We start from the raw sequence: 19834 nt of genomic DNA, 5'->3' as shown, positions 1-19834 counted from the left end.
TTAGCAAGAAGGAACTGCCAATATTTCTGTCAATATCAGAAATCTATTGAATGTCATTTAAATTTCATTGTATATAATTGTATGTAACTTTACCATTTTATAAACTGCTATGGTTCACAATTCATGATACTTATTCAGTCACTCTCAACTCAATATAAAATTTTTAAAACTATGGTAAAACTGAATAACTCTGTCTTATAGGTGCTATGTATTTTAACTGAATCTAGTTTATATTTCTAAAGTTGCATATGTTAATTTAGTTTCATTCTGAAATAATGATTGTCATATTGGTAGGTACTGTCCAGTTGAGAACTGTGCTCTAAAGGGTATTCTGAAATCAACATTTTTTCTATGAAGTCTTTTTTTTGGTTAGTATTTTATTTATTTATTTATTTATTTATTTATTTATTTATTTATTTATTTATTTATAATTGAAATAAAACTGATATGCACTATTATATTGGTTCCAGATATACAACATAATGATTTGACAATTAGATACATTACTAAATGCTCACCACAAAAAATGTAGTAACCAACTGTCAACATACTAAGATATTACAAAATTATTGATTTTATTCCCCATGCTGTGCTTTCATCCCTGTGGCTTACTGTTTTATAACTCTTAATCCCCTTCACCTATGTTGCCCAACCTCGCACCCCTATGGCACCCACCAGTCTGATCTTTGTGTTTATGTGTATCTCTGTTTTGTTTTCACTTGTTTTAGATTCCATATATAAGTGAAATATCGTATTTCTCTTTCTCTGACATATTTAACTAATACCCTCTAGGTCCATCCATGTTGCGTCAAATAGCAATATTTCATTCTTTTTATGATTGAGTAATATTCCTTTATTTATATGCCATATCTTCTTTATCCATTCATTTATTGAGGGACACATAGGTTGCTTCCATATCTTGGCTATTTTAAATAATGCTGCAGTAAACATAAGGATGCATATAACTTTTCAAATCAGGGATTTTGTTTTCTTTGGGTAAATTCCTACAAGTGAAAATACTGGGTCATTGGTATTTCTATTTTTAGTTTTTTGAGGAACCTCCATACTGCTTTCCATAGTAGTGCACCAATTTACATTCCCACTAACAGTGTAAGAGGGTTCCCTTTTCTCCACATCCTCACCAACACGTGTTTTTTTCATGTCTTGTCGATAGTAGCTATTCTGAAAAGTGTGAAATGATACCTCATTGTAGTTTTTATTTGCTTTTCTCTCATGGTTACTGATGTTGACTGTCTTTTCTGTGTTTGTTGGCCGTCTGTATATCTTCTTTTGAAAAATGTTTATTCAGGTCCTCTGCTCATTTTTTAATTAGACTATTTGTTTTCTTGGTGTTGAGTTGTTTGAGTTATTTATATATTTTGGATATTAGTTCCTTATCAGATATATAATTTACATATAGATTCTCCCATTATATAGGTTGCTTTTTCATTGTGATAGTTTCCATTGCTATGCAGAAAATTTTTAGTTTGTTGTAGTCCTACTTGTTTATTTTTCCTTTTTTTTTTCCCTTACCTGGGGAGACATATGAAGAAAAAAATTACAAATGCTGATGATCAAGAGTTTGCTGCCTATGTTTCTTCTAGGAGAGTTATGGTTTCACGGTTTATATTTAGGTCTTTAATCATTTTGAATTTATTTTTGTATCTGGTGAAAGACAGTGATTCAGTTTCATTCTTTTGCATGTAGCTTCTCGATTTTCCCAATACCATTTATTGAAGATACTATCCTTTTTTTATTGTATATTCTTTTTTCTATTGTACACTAATTGACCATATAAGCATGGATTTATTTCTGGCTCTCTGTTGTGTTCCACTGATCTATGTGTCTGCCCTTGTGCCAGTGTCATGCTGTTTTGATCACTGTAGCTTTGTAGTGTTACCGGCTGAGATGCTGTTATTTCCAGGATCATGTCTTGGAAGTGACAAACAATGAAGGCAACAGACAAGAGTATGGAGCAACGAGCAACATTTTTAATGAGGAGTGAAAAGGAAAGAAAGGCTCCCTCTAACTGGGAGGGGCTCCAAGAAAGGATGCTGTTAGGGCTGCAGTGTCTATGGTTTATAAGCACAAAAATGGAGAAAATCGTGCAAGTGGCTAAGAGTGGTTCCTAAGGCCTATTGCTATGGCCAAACAAGGATCAAAGGAAAAGAAAAACTCCCATTTTTCTCAGGCTGAATTTTCCTAGATGTTCAGGATGAGGCTTCCTGTTTACTGAGAAGACTTTGCCCTAGTTCTCTTCTGCCTGCACCTTACCAGGACCTTGAGCTCTGTCTGTCTGTGTCTGACTAACATCTGCCTCATTAGTATAATTTGAAATCAGGCAGTATCACACTCCCAGCTTTGTTCTTTCTCAAGATTGCTTTGGCGAGTCAGAGTCTTTTGGGGTTCTGTACTAATTTAAGATTTATTTGCTGTAGTTCTGTGAAAAAATGTCATTAGTATTTTGATAGGGATTGCATTGAATCATGTGGCTTTCTTTGGGTAGTATGGCAATTTTAACAATATTAAGTCTTTCAATTTATGAGCATGGAATATCTTTCAAATTATTGGTGTCACCTTCAATTTATTTCATCAATGTCTTATAATTTTCAGAGTACAGGTATTTCTCTTCCTTTGATTTATCCCTAGGTATTTTATTCTTTTTGATGTAATTATAAATGGAATTTTCTTAAATTCTCTTTCTTCTAGTTTGCTATTTGTATATAAAAAACACAACAGATTTCTGCATATTGATTTTACATCCTGTGACTTTACTGAATTAATTTATACTAATACTTTTTTTGGAGGAGTCTTTAGGATTTTCTAGAGTACTGAAGATTTTTTAGATTCTATAGAGTACTGTGAATAGTGACAATTTTACTTCTTCCTTACCAATTTAGATACGTTTTATTTACTTTTCTTCCCTGATTGCTATGGCTAGGACTTCCAGTACTATGTTGCATGAAAGTAGGATACTGGACATCTTTGTTTTTTTCCTGGTCTTAAAGGAAAAGCTTCCAGTTTTTCACTATTGAGTATAGTATTAGCTGTGGGTTTGTCATATATGGACTTTATTATGTTGATATAAGTTCCCTGTATACTCACTTTGTTGAGTGAGTTTTTATCATAAATGAATGTTGAATTTTGTCAAATATTTTTCCAGCATCTATTGAGATGACTATATGGCTTTTGTCCTTCCTTTTGTTAACATGGTATACTACATTGATTGATTTGTGAATATTGAGCCACCCTTGCATACCTGAAATAACTCCCATGTGGGTGTAGTGATAATCCTAAATGAATAGAAAAGTAAATATTCCATTCATTCAGCAAACATGTAATTACTGACTTAGTACTTTCCATGCTCCAGGCACTGTTCTGGCAATTGGGATAATTCAGAAAACAATACAACAAAGATTCTCATATTTGTGGCACTTAAATACTACTGTGGATACATAGATAATACACAATAATAATAATAAATTTATATACTATATTAAAATATTTTAAGTGTCCCTGGAGGTGAAGAAAGTAGTAGCCTTTAACATTAAATAGAGTGATAAAAATAGATGTCACTGAGAATGTGAGATAAAAGCAAAGACTTGGGAGGCAGTGGGAGTTGGTCATACAGATTTAAGTGAAGGGAGTTCCAGTTGGGTGAGCACCTAGTCCAAAAGCCAAGGGTAGAAGAATTCCTGATGTGTGAAAGGACTGTCAAGGGAGCCATATTCTATGATGGAGTGATGGGGATTAGGTTTAGAAAGAGAGAGGGTCAGAAGTTATGGATAGATTGATAGATGACCATTTTCTAGCTGTTTAATCTCTCTTTTGAACCACTTTACTTTATTCTCTCTGTAGTATATTCTATCTGTGGTAAGTATACAAAATATAGCTGACCAGATAATTTAACAATTCAAGTATTTCGGTATGTCCAAGGAATAACTTTTCAAATATTTTACAATTAGGTACTAATCCTATGCATTTAAACTCACAGTTGGACTGATGTTTAACACCATAAGATAATTATAAAGCATTACACTTTCATTGACAATATTTAGGGTTACTAGTTTTCTGAAACTGTCTTTGACTTCGTCTTTAAGAATTAGATTAACAAATAGAAGTTGGCAGAAATATTACATAAAGTCTCAGTAGAGGTTCTATGTTGTTGATTAGTTTCATATCTGAAATGGAAAGACATCTTCATCACAAATGGCCACCAGCTATGAGCATCAGAAACACTGGGAATAATTCAGCTTTAGGGCAAACTACTTATATCTAAGCTCATAAAATATGAGGACTCACAGAAGGGATTTAAGTTACGCAGTATATCAAGGTAAGACCTGCTAGAAAATGGAAGCATGGAAGTGTTATACTTGTTTAATATTGTAGTTAGCCTAAAGCAACAGTAATCTATGAAATGTTATTTGGACCTGCACAGTTACATTAATTTTCTTTTAATCTTCGTTGGCCCCAGGAAATATTTCAATTGAATTTTACATTTCTTTCCAAGAATTCAGGAACTCTGGAATCTAATCTCATTTACTTTAACTTTCTTTTTTCAGTTATTTCCAAATACTAAATGAATTCAAAACCAGGAATTTATCTTACATTTTGATTCCTTTAAAATGTAAAAATACATGATTTAGATAAACTTTAATACAGTTGTGAAATTAGATTTAATTGGTTAATAATTCATTTATAAAACACATTCATCTACTTCATATTAGATATCCAGCTCAATGCACATAAAAAATAAAGCAATAGTTACTTTGAGAGGTAGTATGTGAAATACTTGGAAAAGAAGCTATATTATATTCTGGGTTCGGTATTCAGCTCTTCTTCCTTCTAGCTGTGTCTTCTTAGCCAAATTAGCCAACCATTCTTTGCCTTAATGACCCTATGACAAAATGGAAATAAATAATGGTACCTGCAAAATAGTGATTGTGAGGAATAAAAAAAGTCCTGTAAAGTGTTAGCATAGTGCCTGTTATCTATTAAGAACTCAACAAATGTATACTATTTTTGTTATATGCATGTGTGTACTTTTAAAAGTATCTGGTGGTGCAGTTACACTGTTACTCAGAAAATACAGGCTGGCTTTCAATTTTAAAATGTCAGAACTTGAGCAATGAAGACTGGTGAAGTCCCTGAAAATAACATATCTTGATTTTGAGAAGGGAGATGAAGAACAATTTGGAGCTTCCCATGAATGGCTTACAGATATTACTGTATAGAGATTCATAGATGACTAAAGTGACTAGTTTCAAAAAGAGAAAAGGAACACAGAGCATAAATTTGACATTTGGCTGTTTTTTGTCTGGATCGATTTTAGACCAAATGGTGATGAACTCAATAAAATTTTCAAACAGGTGCTCTGTGTTGTGGAGAAACATCATTTCCGCTTACCCTTTAAGTTTCTTCTAGGTGGTCTAAAAATCAAATTGACGTGAGTCAGATTAACATGAACAAAAAACAAAGTTTAATTATGTATGAGCAGGGAATCCACGTACATGAGATTCCAAACAGGCAAAAGGAGGTGCATATATCATCCTGAACTAAGAAAGGATGTCAGGGGTCTGTGACTTCAAAGGGAAAGGGAAGCAATTCAGAAAGGAATATGAAAGAGTGAATGTTTGGTAAATGTTTCCTGGGTCACAAAGAAGCAGTGGGACACAGGGAGAAATTTTAACAGACTTTGCTAAATTCTTCCCTGCCACCTAGTTCATTTTATGCTGTAGTTATCTATGTTAAATAATAGCTGTCTTCCAGAGCAGTTCCTCTATCTAAATTATTTTTATGCAGTTGGAGGAAGGGTCATAGTCTCTCCCAGGGTCTTTTGGGCCTTTATCATTTTCAGCTCAAAATAATCTATATGCTAACATGGTGCATCTTGGGGTGGCCTGCCCTTAGCCTCTATAATTACAAATCTCTCTGTGACTTATAATTTCAACAGAGTATAAGGGGAAAAATAAAAGGTTTTCCAATGTAATAGCTAAAAGAGACATAAAGGAAAAACAATATGTTCATTAAATTTAAAGAAAAACTGGAATTATATGTAACATTAAATTCTTGCAGTTTTTAATCATGTCAAGCAGTCTTGGTAAAGTTTCTGAATTTCTAAACCTACTCTATAAACTTATAATTAGTCACACATCTCAATACTATCACAAAACAAATCCTAAATAAAGGTTGGAAATCCGTATTTGTTGGGGTGGAAAATTTTTCCTCTACTCTTCAAGGTTCTTTGGTTTAAGAATTAAAATGGCATGAGACAGATTAACAGAAGAATATTAAAAAGTAAGTACATATATACTGGCAGGTCCATAACAATATGCCAACAATATTCTGTAACAATGTAACAAATGGCAGTCAGTCTGGCAGTTGAGGCTTATATGCCACCCAGAGCTAGGAGAAGGGAGTAGCAGTCTGTGACTTCAAATGGAAGGAAGGCAATTCACAGAAAGATGAAAGAGTAAATATTTGGAAAACAAGGGTTTGCTAGGCCACACAGAAACAGTGGAACACAGAGAGGAATTTTAACCAATAGACTGCTATATTCTTCCCTGTCTGTCACAACTAGTTCATACTATACTGTTATTATCTATGGTGATAGCTCCCTTTCTGCAACAGACCCTCTCTTTAAATTATCTTAAAAATTTGTGTTTCCTAAAACTGTGTCTATTAATTTAGAGGCATGTGAAAAAATATTTACAATAAAGACAAGTCCCAATATTTATTTGTATTTTTTCCAAGTTTCCCCTTTTAGCATTTCTAACAAAAAATAAAAGGAAAAAATGAATTATAGATGTAGACTAAAGTATGAGAATATGTTAGTCCTTGTTTTGTCTGTCTTTAGTATTTTGGCTTACTGTGGTGAGCATTCAGTAGTGTAAGTAACTGTTGAACCACTATGCTGTATACCTGTAACCCATATAATATTATATATCAACTATACTTTAATGAAAAAAATTGGTATTTTAAAATTTTATCCCATTTTCAAAAGCTGCTATCAAAATAAGCATTTGTTTAAAGAACAAGTTCAAACTCTTTCTCTTGAAAGACTTTGCAATTTGATCAGTTTTTCAGTCTTATTTTCCTACCACTCTTTTTTGCCCATTTCACAGTATATGCCAACTAAACCTCCCACCTTTCCTAGATCTCCTAGAGCAGTGCTGTCAAACTGTAACCTGCATATGAATAACCTGGAAATTGTGTTAAAATGTATATTTTTGCTCAGCAGGCCATGGAAAGCATTTGAATTTATTTTTGTTTCTTATCTGTTTGTTTTTGTAATAGCAGTTTTTAAAATTGAGGTACAATTGATTTATAACATTTTAGTTTCAGATGTACCACATAATTATTCCATGCTTGTATATATTGCAAAATGATTACTGCAGTAAATCTAGTTAACATGCAAGAACACCACACAGTTACAATTTTTTTTTTTTTTGCAATGAGAACTTTTAAGGTTTACTCTCTTAGCCATCTACAATATGGCTATAGTATGTAGCCATACTACAATATAGTATTATTAACTATCGTCACCATGCTGTACATTACATCCTCATGGAGAATCTGCATTTCTAATGAGTTCCCAGTGACATGATGTATCAGGCCCCATACTTTGAGTAGCCAGGATGTTCGAACACCACATTGTTCTTTTCCTGCATTCCATCCTCAGCCCTAAGGCTATTAGATGTGATCCTCCTCTGTGGTCTTGTATGTGAATGCCCATTCCCAGGCTGAATGGGCCACTGTCATCTTTTTCTCAGAGAAGAGTTTATATACCTGTCATCATTCTGAAGTTTTCATCTTTGTCCATGATCTCCTAAACTTTGAGGGGTGTTTATTATTTATTTTGATTTCCCCAGAATCTAGCTTTATGGCTAGTCCATAGTAAGTATATAATAAGTATGGAGTGTAAAATAATTGAAGTGACTGAGAGAAGGAGAGAAAGAGAATAGAAGGTAAGAAAAATGAACGAAGATAAAAAGGAAGAAATTAGGTACCATGAGATCACATTTTATTGCAGTTTTCATACTGCTCAACATATCAAGTTTCTGTAAGAGGCAAAGTAACAGGAATGGAAGTTTTCTTTGTGTCTAGAAGGGAAAAACATCTTCAATTATTTTGCTTTCTAAATAGCAGTGTTTCCAGTGAAGACAGACTCTTTGCTTCTTATTCTGTGTCACAGGCACATTTTGCAACAGGCTTGCTAAGAAAAAGATGAACTCTTCTTCCATTTAATTAAGAATGGTGTTTATCAGGAACTTAAAGTGGATCCCCTCCCCTTTCAATGTAAAAAGCACTTATGATACCAGGAGAGGGAGAAAGGCATTTGCCAAGAGAAAATCCTCACCACTTCCTGGACGATCACCAGGTCTGCAGACGGTGCTGGGCTTTTTATCAGTCTACTTGTCCTACAGCCCAGTGGCAAAGGAAGTGGGTAGGAGCCTGTATGCACTGCATCAGCTTTAAACAGCACCTTCCAGACTGTGGTCTAGCCAGGGGTCGGGATTGTTGCTAAAATGAACACTTCACATTTTATTTTATTTTTAACAATGTAGCAGATAGAAAAGTAAATATTTCATTCATTCATCAAGCACTTAATTACTGACTCAGTACTTACCACTCTTAGCACTTCAGGTCCCCTCTTAAGACTTACAGATACAGATACTGGCATATGTGTGGGATACCCATCTATATTCAGATCTTCTTTGTTAAATAAATTACTTTTTTTTAACTTCAAAATTTTTGCTTTCTTACTAATTATTAGTTACTTCTTTGCCAGCAATAATGTATTGGGTTTTTTTCTTTCAGAGTTTGAACCTGAAAAGACTGGAGGCAGTACAAGGAGGGAGAGAGGTAAGAAAGTCCATGGGAGATGGGGAGGGAGGAAGAGAAAACGGGTACAGAGCTATGATGACATGGTTGGTGATGATGGTGATCATGGCAATGGGGACGTGCTGAGAGGCATTCCGTGTACAGCTGTCCCATGAACACTGGCCAAACCACATTGTGCACATGTTGATATAGCTCTATTATTTGTGGGTGATCCTGTGAAGCTGAAGAAGATACTGTTTCTCTGGTTAGGTAAGTGTTGTTTCTGTTAAAATGAATTTTTCAGCAACAAGGTCCTCCAAATGGGGCAGAAAAGTCTTTTGAAGCAAGCATTACAATGCAATATTAAAAAATATTTACTGAAAAATTAGCAAATATAACAATACTAATTATGACACTTGATATTCTTCACACTCCTCTCCAAGGCTATGAGCATAGGCTGTGAAGTTGGTGTGCATTTTTAGATAGTGTGAAGCCGCTCTGGTAAGACTAGCAATTTTACTACTTTTTAAAATTATTGTTTATGGCGCATGTTTTATAAAAAGAAGAAACTTTTAGTGGTACCAGACGTACTACTGTATTATATACAGTATGTGTCTGATTTGCTGTTTCTAACTGAATGTACAGACTTAACCTCAAACTTCTTTCTATGCTAAATATGTAAATGCTCCACTTTACTCTGTGATTTAGATCCTCAAGGTAGGGAGAGTGTGAAACATTCAATTCAGCAAATTTTCTTGTTGCCCAAAAGGTAATTTTATTTTTTGGTGGTATTTAAATAACAGTTTTGTGGCAAAAGTGAAGATATTTTGTCTTACAAAATGAGGAAATAATTCTTACTCTGCTCCCCATCTGTGGCTTCTCTTTCTATAAAGACAGATTCCTTCTATACTAAATACATGGTGTTTTGCCCCTCCTTTCTGGTTGTTTTAATTTGCAGTTGCGTGTTTTTAGTATTTGGCACTTCAGTTGCCAACCTAACGTGTCATGACAGCCTCTTTCCCATCTATTTGTTATTCTCCTTCCTGAAGAATCTGTTGTTTTTGAGGGACAGATCATAGTTAGCTCACAATGGCAGAAGGGCTGGAAAATATGAAATATAAATAAATCTTTAGATATTTTTCATGTTGTAGGAAAGCTAGGTAATAAGGTCATGGTTGCCAGTAAAGACATAGTGGTAAAAATAATGTGTGCTGTGTAAGAAAGGCCTTAAACCATAAGTACTTACGCTCAGACATGATCAGATGGATCTGCTTAGAGGGGAAGAAGTTAAGTCATCACCTCCTAAGTGGAAGTTCACACCCAGGCTGTGTCCCACAGTTCATCTCCGCGCAGTCAGAGCCGTGAAGGACTTACACTTTGGAGCTACCCAGCCTCTTACTGCTGAATCTTACTTAGTCCAGCAGCAGCTGTGTGTCCAAAGAAGGGAAACTTAAGTCCATAAACCCATGTAAAGCTGTTCCTAAGTGGTAGCAAAATTCTTTTGTTTCATTAAGATTTTGTAGTTTTTCATGTTCTTTTTAAAAGCGTAATGACTGGTTATTATGGAAAAGAGTTGCTAAAAGTTCTGTTGCTTGTTCCCTCTCATTTTATTTTTCTTAGAAAAGCATTTATGGAAAAGGAAATGTCAATAATATGTTTTACTTTTTTTAAAATATTATTTTTTCTTGAAATATTTTATGGTTTATGTAAAACTCAAATTTTTCATGACCTACAGCGTTACATATCTACATAAAGGGGACAGCCTTGATTTGGGTGGGCCTCCTGCCTGAGGCAGTGGAGTAATTGTGAACAAGGTAAAGTCATCCAGTTAATGATAGCCCAGCGATGTCTTCTCCATGTGATACCTCCAACCCAGGCATGAAAAGTAAATATCATCTATTAAATTTGAAAACAACCACTTCATGTTCTCTGGGCAACCCTGGATTACTTGAGCTTCACCTAACATCACCTTCCCCCATGATTACAAAGCCAATATGTTCTACGCTAAGAAACTGTAGGGAAATGTCAATGAGGTGAAGTATGTTGTGAGAGATGTCCTGTCTAGTCTGTGGCAGGCAATCTGCAAACAAAGAGCACAGTTACTATGAGAAGAGCCTCCTGATCTCTCTTGCTTACAGAAGTGGCCTGTATCTTTCTCATTCCCATTTGCCGTGTTCTATTTTACATGTGCATTACAAGGATGTAGAATATACTTCTGGTTATAGTAAATTATAGTGTGTGGATTTAGAAAACTCTTCCTCAAAGCATTCTCTTAGTATTTCTCATCCAAACACTATTGTGATTGATAAAAATTTAATGACAATGATTACTTCTTAAAATGAATTAATTTGTCTTAGTTCAAATGACAGATATTCCCAATAGGTGTTGATGGATGTAATACTAAGGGTCTATTGTCAAATATTTATGAGAAGATTTAGGAATTGCCATTTTAAATCTTTTATTTACTTATTTGAGATAATGACAACAGCTAGAGTATACAAGTAAAATTGAAGCATACAAGGAAAATTGAAGCAGGCATTATTATGCTATTTAGCTAAGTGGTAAATACTATTAAAAAGCTAATTGCTAGGTAGGAAGGCCAGATTTGAACACTGCATGCTGTATGAAAATATAAATTAAGAAGAAGTGATTCAAATATGAATTGCTTTTCTGAGGAAAATAGAATTCAGTAGCACCTAAATTGGTTGTATTATTATAAAGTATTTGAAAATAGATACTGATTGTAAAAAAAGTTGCATTACTATTATTGCCTATGTATGCATGCATACTGTGTATAAACTGAGGGCACTGAACTTAAGTTTTTCCTTAAGAAGGAGGTTACTAGTATTCTCTACAAAATGCAAATATTTAAGCAGTACTTCTGATTGTAAATACATTTCCTGTCACCTGTGGGATCTTGTAACTCAGAAAAGTAGAAGTGAAAATCACTCAGTATGACATAGATAATTCATTTTCTTTTTCTTAAGAAATTTCTGTTCTCCTATATAGTACTTTTATTGTTTAATGTGCTAAAACCAAGTTACTATACATGTTCTTAAAAGGCTATATGCTTTGTTATCTTAAATAGTATTATATTTTCCAAAGCACAGTTCTGTTAACTTATTAAGATTTACCTGTGTTTATGTGTGTGCAGTTGTGTGTGAGTGTGGGTATGCATAGTGTGTATACACACTAATTTTAAATAGCAAACTATCTCTACTTTCACCCTACCTCAAAAATAACCATCCATAATCAGGATATCTTATATCACAAGCCTAAATACACATGATATGTGACTTCATGTCATGGATAAAGAGAGCAATTATTATGGTCAGATATGTAAATCAGAGTTAAACATTTAATTTTGGAAATTCTACTGAATGTGGTAAGCTATTATGAGAGATGATGGCTGGTGGAACTTTTTGGCTGTTCGGATTGTTGGAAGTTACAGAGATTCCAGAACCATACAGGCAATGGAAATAAAGTACAAGTGTGTAATGATCAAGGATCATCTTTATACAATTTGCAGAGCTCAGATCTCTCAAAGTGATGAACAAAATAAAGAGATCATGTTGCCATTTTTCACCTGGAATTTTGAAGAAGACAAGATTAATGTTGTTACATTTGAACATTTTAAATTGTTTTATACTCTTGTAAGACAGATTATGAATATGCTTCTTAAACATCTGAAAGAAAATCAACACTTAGTTTCTAGAAACATTCCTTAGGAATATGACCAAAAAAAACATTTACAGACATATCCATCCTTTTCTAGAAACATTCCCTATTGTGGTTTGGAAATTTTTCAATTGACTTTACTTGGTCTTGCCAGTGATATAAAAAAATCCCACTTTTACTTGTGGAATTGCAAGTATAAACAGATAGGCTCTAAGAGACAGTAAAAAATGTACTTTTCAAATTATGAAAATAGTTGATTTATGAATGTGTTATTCTCAAGAAAATTTTGTATATGTCTCGCAACCCATATATTTTGTAGACCAGAAAGTTTCACTGACATTCTTTGTTGGATTACAATGTTCCCAATCCTCTATATTTTTTTTGAAAACACATAAATAAGAAATTACAGGTGATATGAATTTTCAGTACCTAAGAAAACATAATTAATCAGAGACATTTGAAAAAGGTGGATTGAAAAACAAATGTTTAGTAGCTATTTTCCCAATCCTACTTTATATGTAAATGCATTAATCATTTAAAACAATATTTTAATTTTTCTATTTATATAAAGTACCACTTGAGTATGTAATATTCCTCAAGAAAGTAATTATTTTATTCTGATAGTGGATTTTATGCCTTTGCTAATATAGTTGTATAGATTATGTTATTTATCTCTTGACAAATAATGTATTTCTACTTGCAGTTTAAAGTCATTTTTAAATTTTAGCTCCAAAAGGGAGACAGTTCAGAGAATGAGATAAATGATATTCTATAGTTCAAAGTAATTTTGAACTACGTGGAATATTAGCACAGCATTATTTCAAATGGGAAAAAATAAAAATCACCATTGATATATTACCATTTATAAAATAATTAGAATTATTAAGCAGATTTACATCTGCATTATTGCTTAACTTAAGGAAACTGACTATTAGTTATCCTGTGTCCAATAGATTACTAGAGAGAATTGTTTTTTAAAGGGATAAAATCAGAAAAAATTATGAGCTCTAAGAACAGAACAAAAATTTTTTGAAAAAACTATATTCTTGGAAATAAGAGTTACAAAAAGCATTGTAGTATGATTTTTCTTGTAAAATCTAATTTTTTACACAATTTTGAAATTATAAAACTAGTTTTTCATAGCTTTGTGCATGAAGTAAAAGATTTTCAGAGAAACAAATCATTATTACCAATTATCTTTAATAATTTTTCTGCAAAACTTCCATTTGCATGTTTTCTTTGTTCAGTATTCAGAATAGACTGAATATTTCTACTTACGTTCAAAGTTAGCTATCGCATTTTTAGTTGCTATAGAGTTTTATAAGAATAAGAGATTCTTTTATAACCTCAGATGATGACACAATTTTTTTGGAAAATATATAGTGGCTAATATTATATTCTTTGAGATATAATAGCTAAGACAAAGGTAACACTTCCTTTTATAACTGGAATTATTCAGTGGTTTGATGCCTGCAATCTGCTGCTAAGATGTGTCTGATTTGCAGTTTACTTTTGAGATCAAAAGACCTTTTTATACTTTAATATAGCCCTATATATATTTTTTCCCTTCTCAGAATTGACAGGCAAAAAAGGAAGTGAAAGATCTTTGTGTTTATAAATCAATATTTAAATTGAAAGAATTATCCTTTATAAGACCTTTATAATTATTCCTGTTTCAAAACGTTGTTGATAGGATAAAATGAATTAACATGTATAAAGCTTTTTAAGCAGTGCCTGCTACATAGGAAGCATCCAACCCATGACAACAGCTGCTGTTATTTTTCATGTCCTCTGCTCTTCTCTTGCTTTTCTCTTCTGTCGGAGACAGTTTGAGTGTCCTGTTGTTGGGAGATTTTACTGTCTACATGGTCTAGCCTATGCAATGGGGATAATGATATCCAAGGCCTAACCTGACTTTTAAAGGATATTATATTCTACATTGGTTCTGAGATGACAAATTCTAAACAAGACAACAAAGTCTACTTGGAACCCATCATTGAATTTCAAAAATCCTTAATTCCATATTTTATATTACAGATAAGAGAAAGACATACTTAGCTTTTCCACTTACAGCATTGTTTACAGAGAGCTGTGTCTAAGGCCTGTAGGTTTTCTCAGCTATTTTTCACATCATCTGCATTTTCTGGGTAATCTTCAAATTGTGTTTTGAAGATCTCTCTGTGCTTGTAGACCACTTACATTGCAAGAGACTACCGAAGAAAACCTATTGATTAAGCAAAACTAATTTTATTAGATCTACTTCAGTAAGAAAAGTAGGTATAATGAGGAATCCAAAAGAAGTGCATTCCATTTAGATTTTTTTCTTTCTTTTGAAAGTGTTTTTTCCTGATTATTTAGATTAGGTAGCCCTAGAGTATGCACATACTGACAGGACAATATTTCCCAAGAAAAGTAGAAAAAAGGAGAAAAGGAAAGAAGTGAAAGCCAGCTTTGGACAGACATGAAATCACCACTGGGGAAGGATTAAAAAAAGAAGTCTTAGATACTGGAAACCCATCACACACACACACCAAGAGCCACACAAAAGGATATCTGTAAAAGGTTTAAACAATAATTTGAGCCTTAATCAATTCCATTGAGCATCAGTCTGATCATCCTGTTCATGACAGAGTTCCCCAAAGTGGGCTCTGCAGTTTCAGACTGTACTACATGGAATTATGCCAGTTGGACACATACACATGTGAGTTAAAATATGAAGCAAGCAGGAATTTGACCAAGAGGGCCAAACAGATTGAGAAGACATGAAAATTTCAGTTGGGTAACCTCCCATCTTAAGAACCTGGCCTAAGACCTTCTGGAGGCCTCATAAACCTTCTAACGCCAAACAAGATGAAATTGAATGAAACCAACAAAGACCTGATTGAGGATAGTCCTTAAAAGGTTTTGAAAGGATACTCAGGGTAAGGTTTGTCTAAAGGAAATCACCTGGTAAGACCTGAACTCATGCATGCCTGGAGTTAATACTCTTCCTGACTCACAATGGAGAGTCAGGAAACCAAACCAACAGTAGCATTGTAAGTAAAAGACCATGTGTTTTCATCTTGAATAAGAGTTTTCAAATTGGATTATTAGATAATCAAAAGATAACTAAAAAGCATTCTCATTCCTAGGAGGCAGAAACTCTGCACTTGGGAGCCTGAAAAAAAGAACTTAAGGTTTAGACCCAGTGTAGGGCCTACCTCACTGTTGTCAGAGACCTCTGAAGGGGGACTTGGGCAGCCTGAGAACATCTAAGGTATGTAATAGAGATTCGACAAGGTAGGGAATAGGTAGAAGTTAGGCAGTTTATGGCGTGGTAGCTCTGCACTGATGTGCACACAGCTAAAATGAATGGAGATCTTTCTTCAGGGTTCCCAAATGCAATATGATTTACTTGTTTATGAGTCTTCTGTTTTTTTTTTCTTAATATCTGGATATAAATAAGGATTTGTAATTTTGAAGGGGATTTTACAAAGAGATAAGGACTAAGGATTACAATAGAAGGATTTTAACTTTCTAATCAATATAAATTTAGGTATCTGTTTTAAGAAATATGTATTATTTTTAGAATCAGTTAAACCCTGAAGATGTTTTCAATTGAAAAGACAAAAACAAATTATGACTATTATTTGATCTGAAAGCAGTCCTAAACTCAGGGTCGTTTTTTTTTTTTTTTTTTTTTTTTTGCATTGCTGTTTTCATTTGTGTATGTAACAATATTCAATTACTTCATGCCCTTTACTATGTCAATTGATATAAAAAGAAAACACTCCTCCAGGTGGTTGAATTGATTCAGCGTGCATTCATCAGAGTATTTATTCACATATAAATGAAATCTCTTAGGATTCCTTGGTTAATTACAAATAGAAGCCGATTGCCACCTCAAAATTATACAGAAGAAAATAATGTTTTTACTATTTTTATACTTCTCCGAAACTTAATACAATTATCTAATTTTCTTTTGGTTTTATATTTTCGTGCAGAACAAACAATCCCCGTGTAAATATTCAGTTCTCGGTTTTGCTGGCTAACATGCTACAAGCCTGTAAAGCTGCAACAGGAGCACACTGCTTCTCCTCTCTGGAGAACTTCACGGCCCTCCTGTTCTCTGCGAGGAAATAGATCTCTTTCTGTCCTTTGTTCATCTCTCTAGTTGAGGACAATTATTTGACAATATGTCTACTTTCTGTTGGCATCTTCTCCTTATATCTACTTTGAGACGGACGATTCTCTGGACTTCAGTGCCTGCCAGCCCAATGGAATAGGAGCATTCCTGATTAGTTCCATTGTTATCCTTTAATTGTATTACAGGGCCTCTGGTTCCTTATCAGTGATCGTCACACTGTTACCTCAGATGTAATTTAAACCTTTAAATAACATTGCCTAATAACAGAAAAAAATACTGTATTTGTGATTCTTTTGCTCACAAGAAATATCGTATTGTCAAAATACAGTTTGCTTTAATTAGATTAAAAATGTAAAGATTAGAGAATTTCAGATTCACACAAATCGTGTTCAAAATCACAGCCTCAGGTAAAACTGCCTTTACACATTTATGTTAGTTTGCTAAGGCTGCCATAAGAAGGTATCATAGACTGGATAGCTTTAACAACAGAAATTTATTTTCTCATAGTTCGGGAGCTAGAAATTCCAGATCAAGATAGCAGGAGATGGGTCTTTTTTCCGAGGCTTCTCCTTGGCTTGCAAGCGTCTGCCTTCCCACAGTCCTCACGTGATCTCTCCTGTGGGTGCTCAGACCTCAGTTTCTCTTTGTGTGTCCAAATGTCCTCTTACAAGGACAAAAGTCAGACTTTTGGCCTCATTGGGCATCTTATCAGGTGTCTTATAAGGATGCCACCTCCTTAAATGCCTCATTTTATGTTAATTACCTCTTTACAAGCCCTATCTCCAGGAAGGTACACTCAGAAGGTACACTCAGAAGGGTTAGGGCTTCAACATAAGAATTTCTTCCCCAAGATACGCTGCTGCTTTACCCTTTACTTATTTACTCAAGAGTATCTTGTTCTCTTAATAACTTTGAAATTTGGTCACATTCAAATTCCAGACATCAGCAGTAAATAAAAAAATAAAATAACACATGAAAACAATTCCTTATCTGCAATTCTAATATCCCAAGTGCTCTGAAAACCGATTCTTTCCCCAAAAGGTGGCTGAGCTCATTTGGTGCCCAAAACCTGACTTGAACAATGTAAAACAATTCATAGTCTTTCTTCTTCCTATTTAGCATAAACACTTACATGTTTTTTCCCTACAAACAGTGTGTTTGTAAAAGCTGCCACTCCTACTGGGAATATTCAAAAGATATGGTATATGCTCTGTATTAGGATTTTAAAATTGGGTTAATTCTGAGTTACCGGATACCTTTGGCCTTAAGGATTTGGGATAAGGAATTGTAGATCTGTAGTAGGGTACATTTCACTCTAACCCACTAGGAAAAGAGGGTCCTGTCTCTTCACCATAAAATTTTTGAACTAACACTTGGTAAGTGCTTGCTATATGTTTATCAAGTGCTTATCACTGTTGTAAGTATTTTTCATATATTCACTCTGAATCCTCACAACTTTGAAGGAGTCTGGTTTCAAATCATTCTCATTTGAAAGACCGGCAGCGAAAGTCTTGTCCAAAGTCTAATAATTAGGAAGTGGTGAAGCCAGGATTCAAACCTAGGAAATATGACTCCAGAGTAAAACTAAAACTTTATACTATGACTTATGAGGGAAATGAATAGATTACCACACCTGAATATTTTGACTCCTGGCATGCCCAGGAGAATTATCTGATCTTTACTTGTTAAGCATTCATATTCTTTCTTTTTCTCTTTTCTTGCCAACCTGTATGTTGCATATGGGCATTATTCCATCTAAGACCATGACCACAGCTACTGTTTTGTTTTGGTGAGGGATCATTTGATCACAACGAATAAAAAAACACTTAAAATTTGTGTTAAATTGAATTGTGTCAGGTGTTTACATGTGCAGTTAATATTTCTTGATCTCTTGGAAAAAAAGACAATAATCAATCTTTTTCTCTATTTCTCTGATCTGTCTTTCTGCCATTCTTCTCTCTGGGTAAACTAGGTAGCTTCTTTACTTTTTTAAAACTTATCCTCTTGCCCACCATGACTACCCCCAAATGATGGTCTCAAGTATCTACTTTACAGTTGGACAATCATTACTAATTATAGACATATTATTATATAGGTATAATCTCCCCTAGCTCATCTACATGGTTCACTCAAATATCCTTTGGCAACAGGAGCTAGGATTTTTAAAAAATGATTGTTTTTCTTTTTTTTTTCAATCTTTTTCCCCCCTTTTATGATGAGATATTCAAATGATAAATACATCACTTAACTCATCTTTTTAGTTTACCACTGGTGATTATGGTAGGAGATTCTCATGATGCAGGTGTTCTGAAGGCACTTGTGGCTATAGGGAAGATACACTGTCATGACTTCTGGAATGAAGGTTGGGTCACCATTTTAATTTGCATTTAAAAAAATTTAAATCAATAGGAATTAAGAAAATTTAAAAAAATTATCTGAAACAATTTGTTTCTCTTGATTGAGGCTCAGTCCTCTCAATTAGGGCCTAATCATCATTGCAAGGTCAGTTTCTCAGTTGTCCCTCTCCTGTAAGTCTGTTTCATCTGGAATGAGGTAGGGATCTTATGTTATACTGAGTAAAAATAATATATCCTATAGAAGGAGGCAAATGTTGGAAATGTAGTAAGTCAAAACAATTCTCTATCCAGGTATTACTGATCTAACGTAAAGCCAATCCACTGTATTCCTGCATACTGCGTACAGCCTCTTGGCCACATTTTACCAAAAATGGAGAAATGTCCTTTGTCCCTTTCTTGCTTGCAAGTGTAGTCTATCAAAGATGCTGTTGCTTTCTCCTCTCACAAGTTACATTTAATAACAGTTAGCTTTAGTTTACTTTCTGGAAGTGAAAATCACAGAGAACATTGAGAGTAAAGTAGTACCTGATACAAAAATGTCAAAAGTGAACACAGGTCTAATGCATCAGGGAAAGCAAATGATCTGCAATTTTGCCTTGAAAAAGATATTATTAATCTTAGTTAATTTCATTTGATGGGAAAAAGGAGGTGATAGCCTTGTTGAAAATAGAGTTAGGATCAAGAACATGGACGTGAAAAGCATATTTAAGACCCTGGCAAGTAAGAATTTAAAAGAACAATGAGGTGCTTCCTGGAGAGCATAGTAACTTCAGTATTCATTTCTTGAGAATGGAGTAATTCATTGATAATTTGTGTGGAACTCAGACAATTTGAGGTAATAAAAAAGTAC

At 34.0% G+C, this 19834-nt stretch overlaps 1 protein-coding gene across 5 annotated transcripts in view; it reads left to right on the top strand.

The window, feature by feature from the left end:
- Positions 1–19834, top strand: part of CCSER1 (coiled-coil serine rich protein 1) — a 1413823-nt gene that overhangs the window by 972310 nt on the left and 421679 nt on the right. For all 5 annotated transcript variants that reach the window (XM_073237297.1, XM_073237298.1, XM_037020169.2 and 2 more), the window contains one exon: positions 8821–8865. In XM_073237297.1, coding sequence (XP_073093398.1) covers positions 8821–8865 — 45 coding nt within the window. The remainder of the gene's footprint in view (positions 1–8820; positions 8866–19834) is intronic.

The sequence above is a fragment of the Manis javanica genome, chromosome 5 (genome assembly GCF_040802235.1).
Source record: "Manis javanica isolate MJ-LG chromosome 5, MJ_LKY, whole genome shotgun sequence".
NCBI classification, from domain to species: Eukaryota; Metazoa; Chordata; class Mammalia; order Pholidota; family Manidae; genus Manis; species Manis javanica.
The sequence above is the reverse complement of the archived record's forward strand: the minus strand, read 5'-3'. Positions and strand labels throughout refer to the sequence as shown.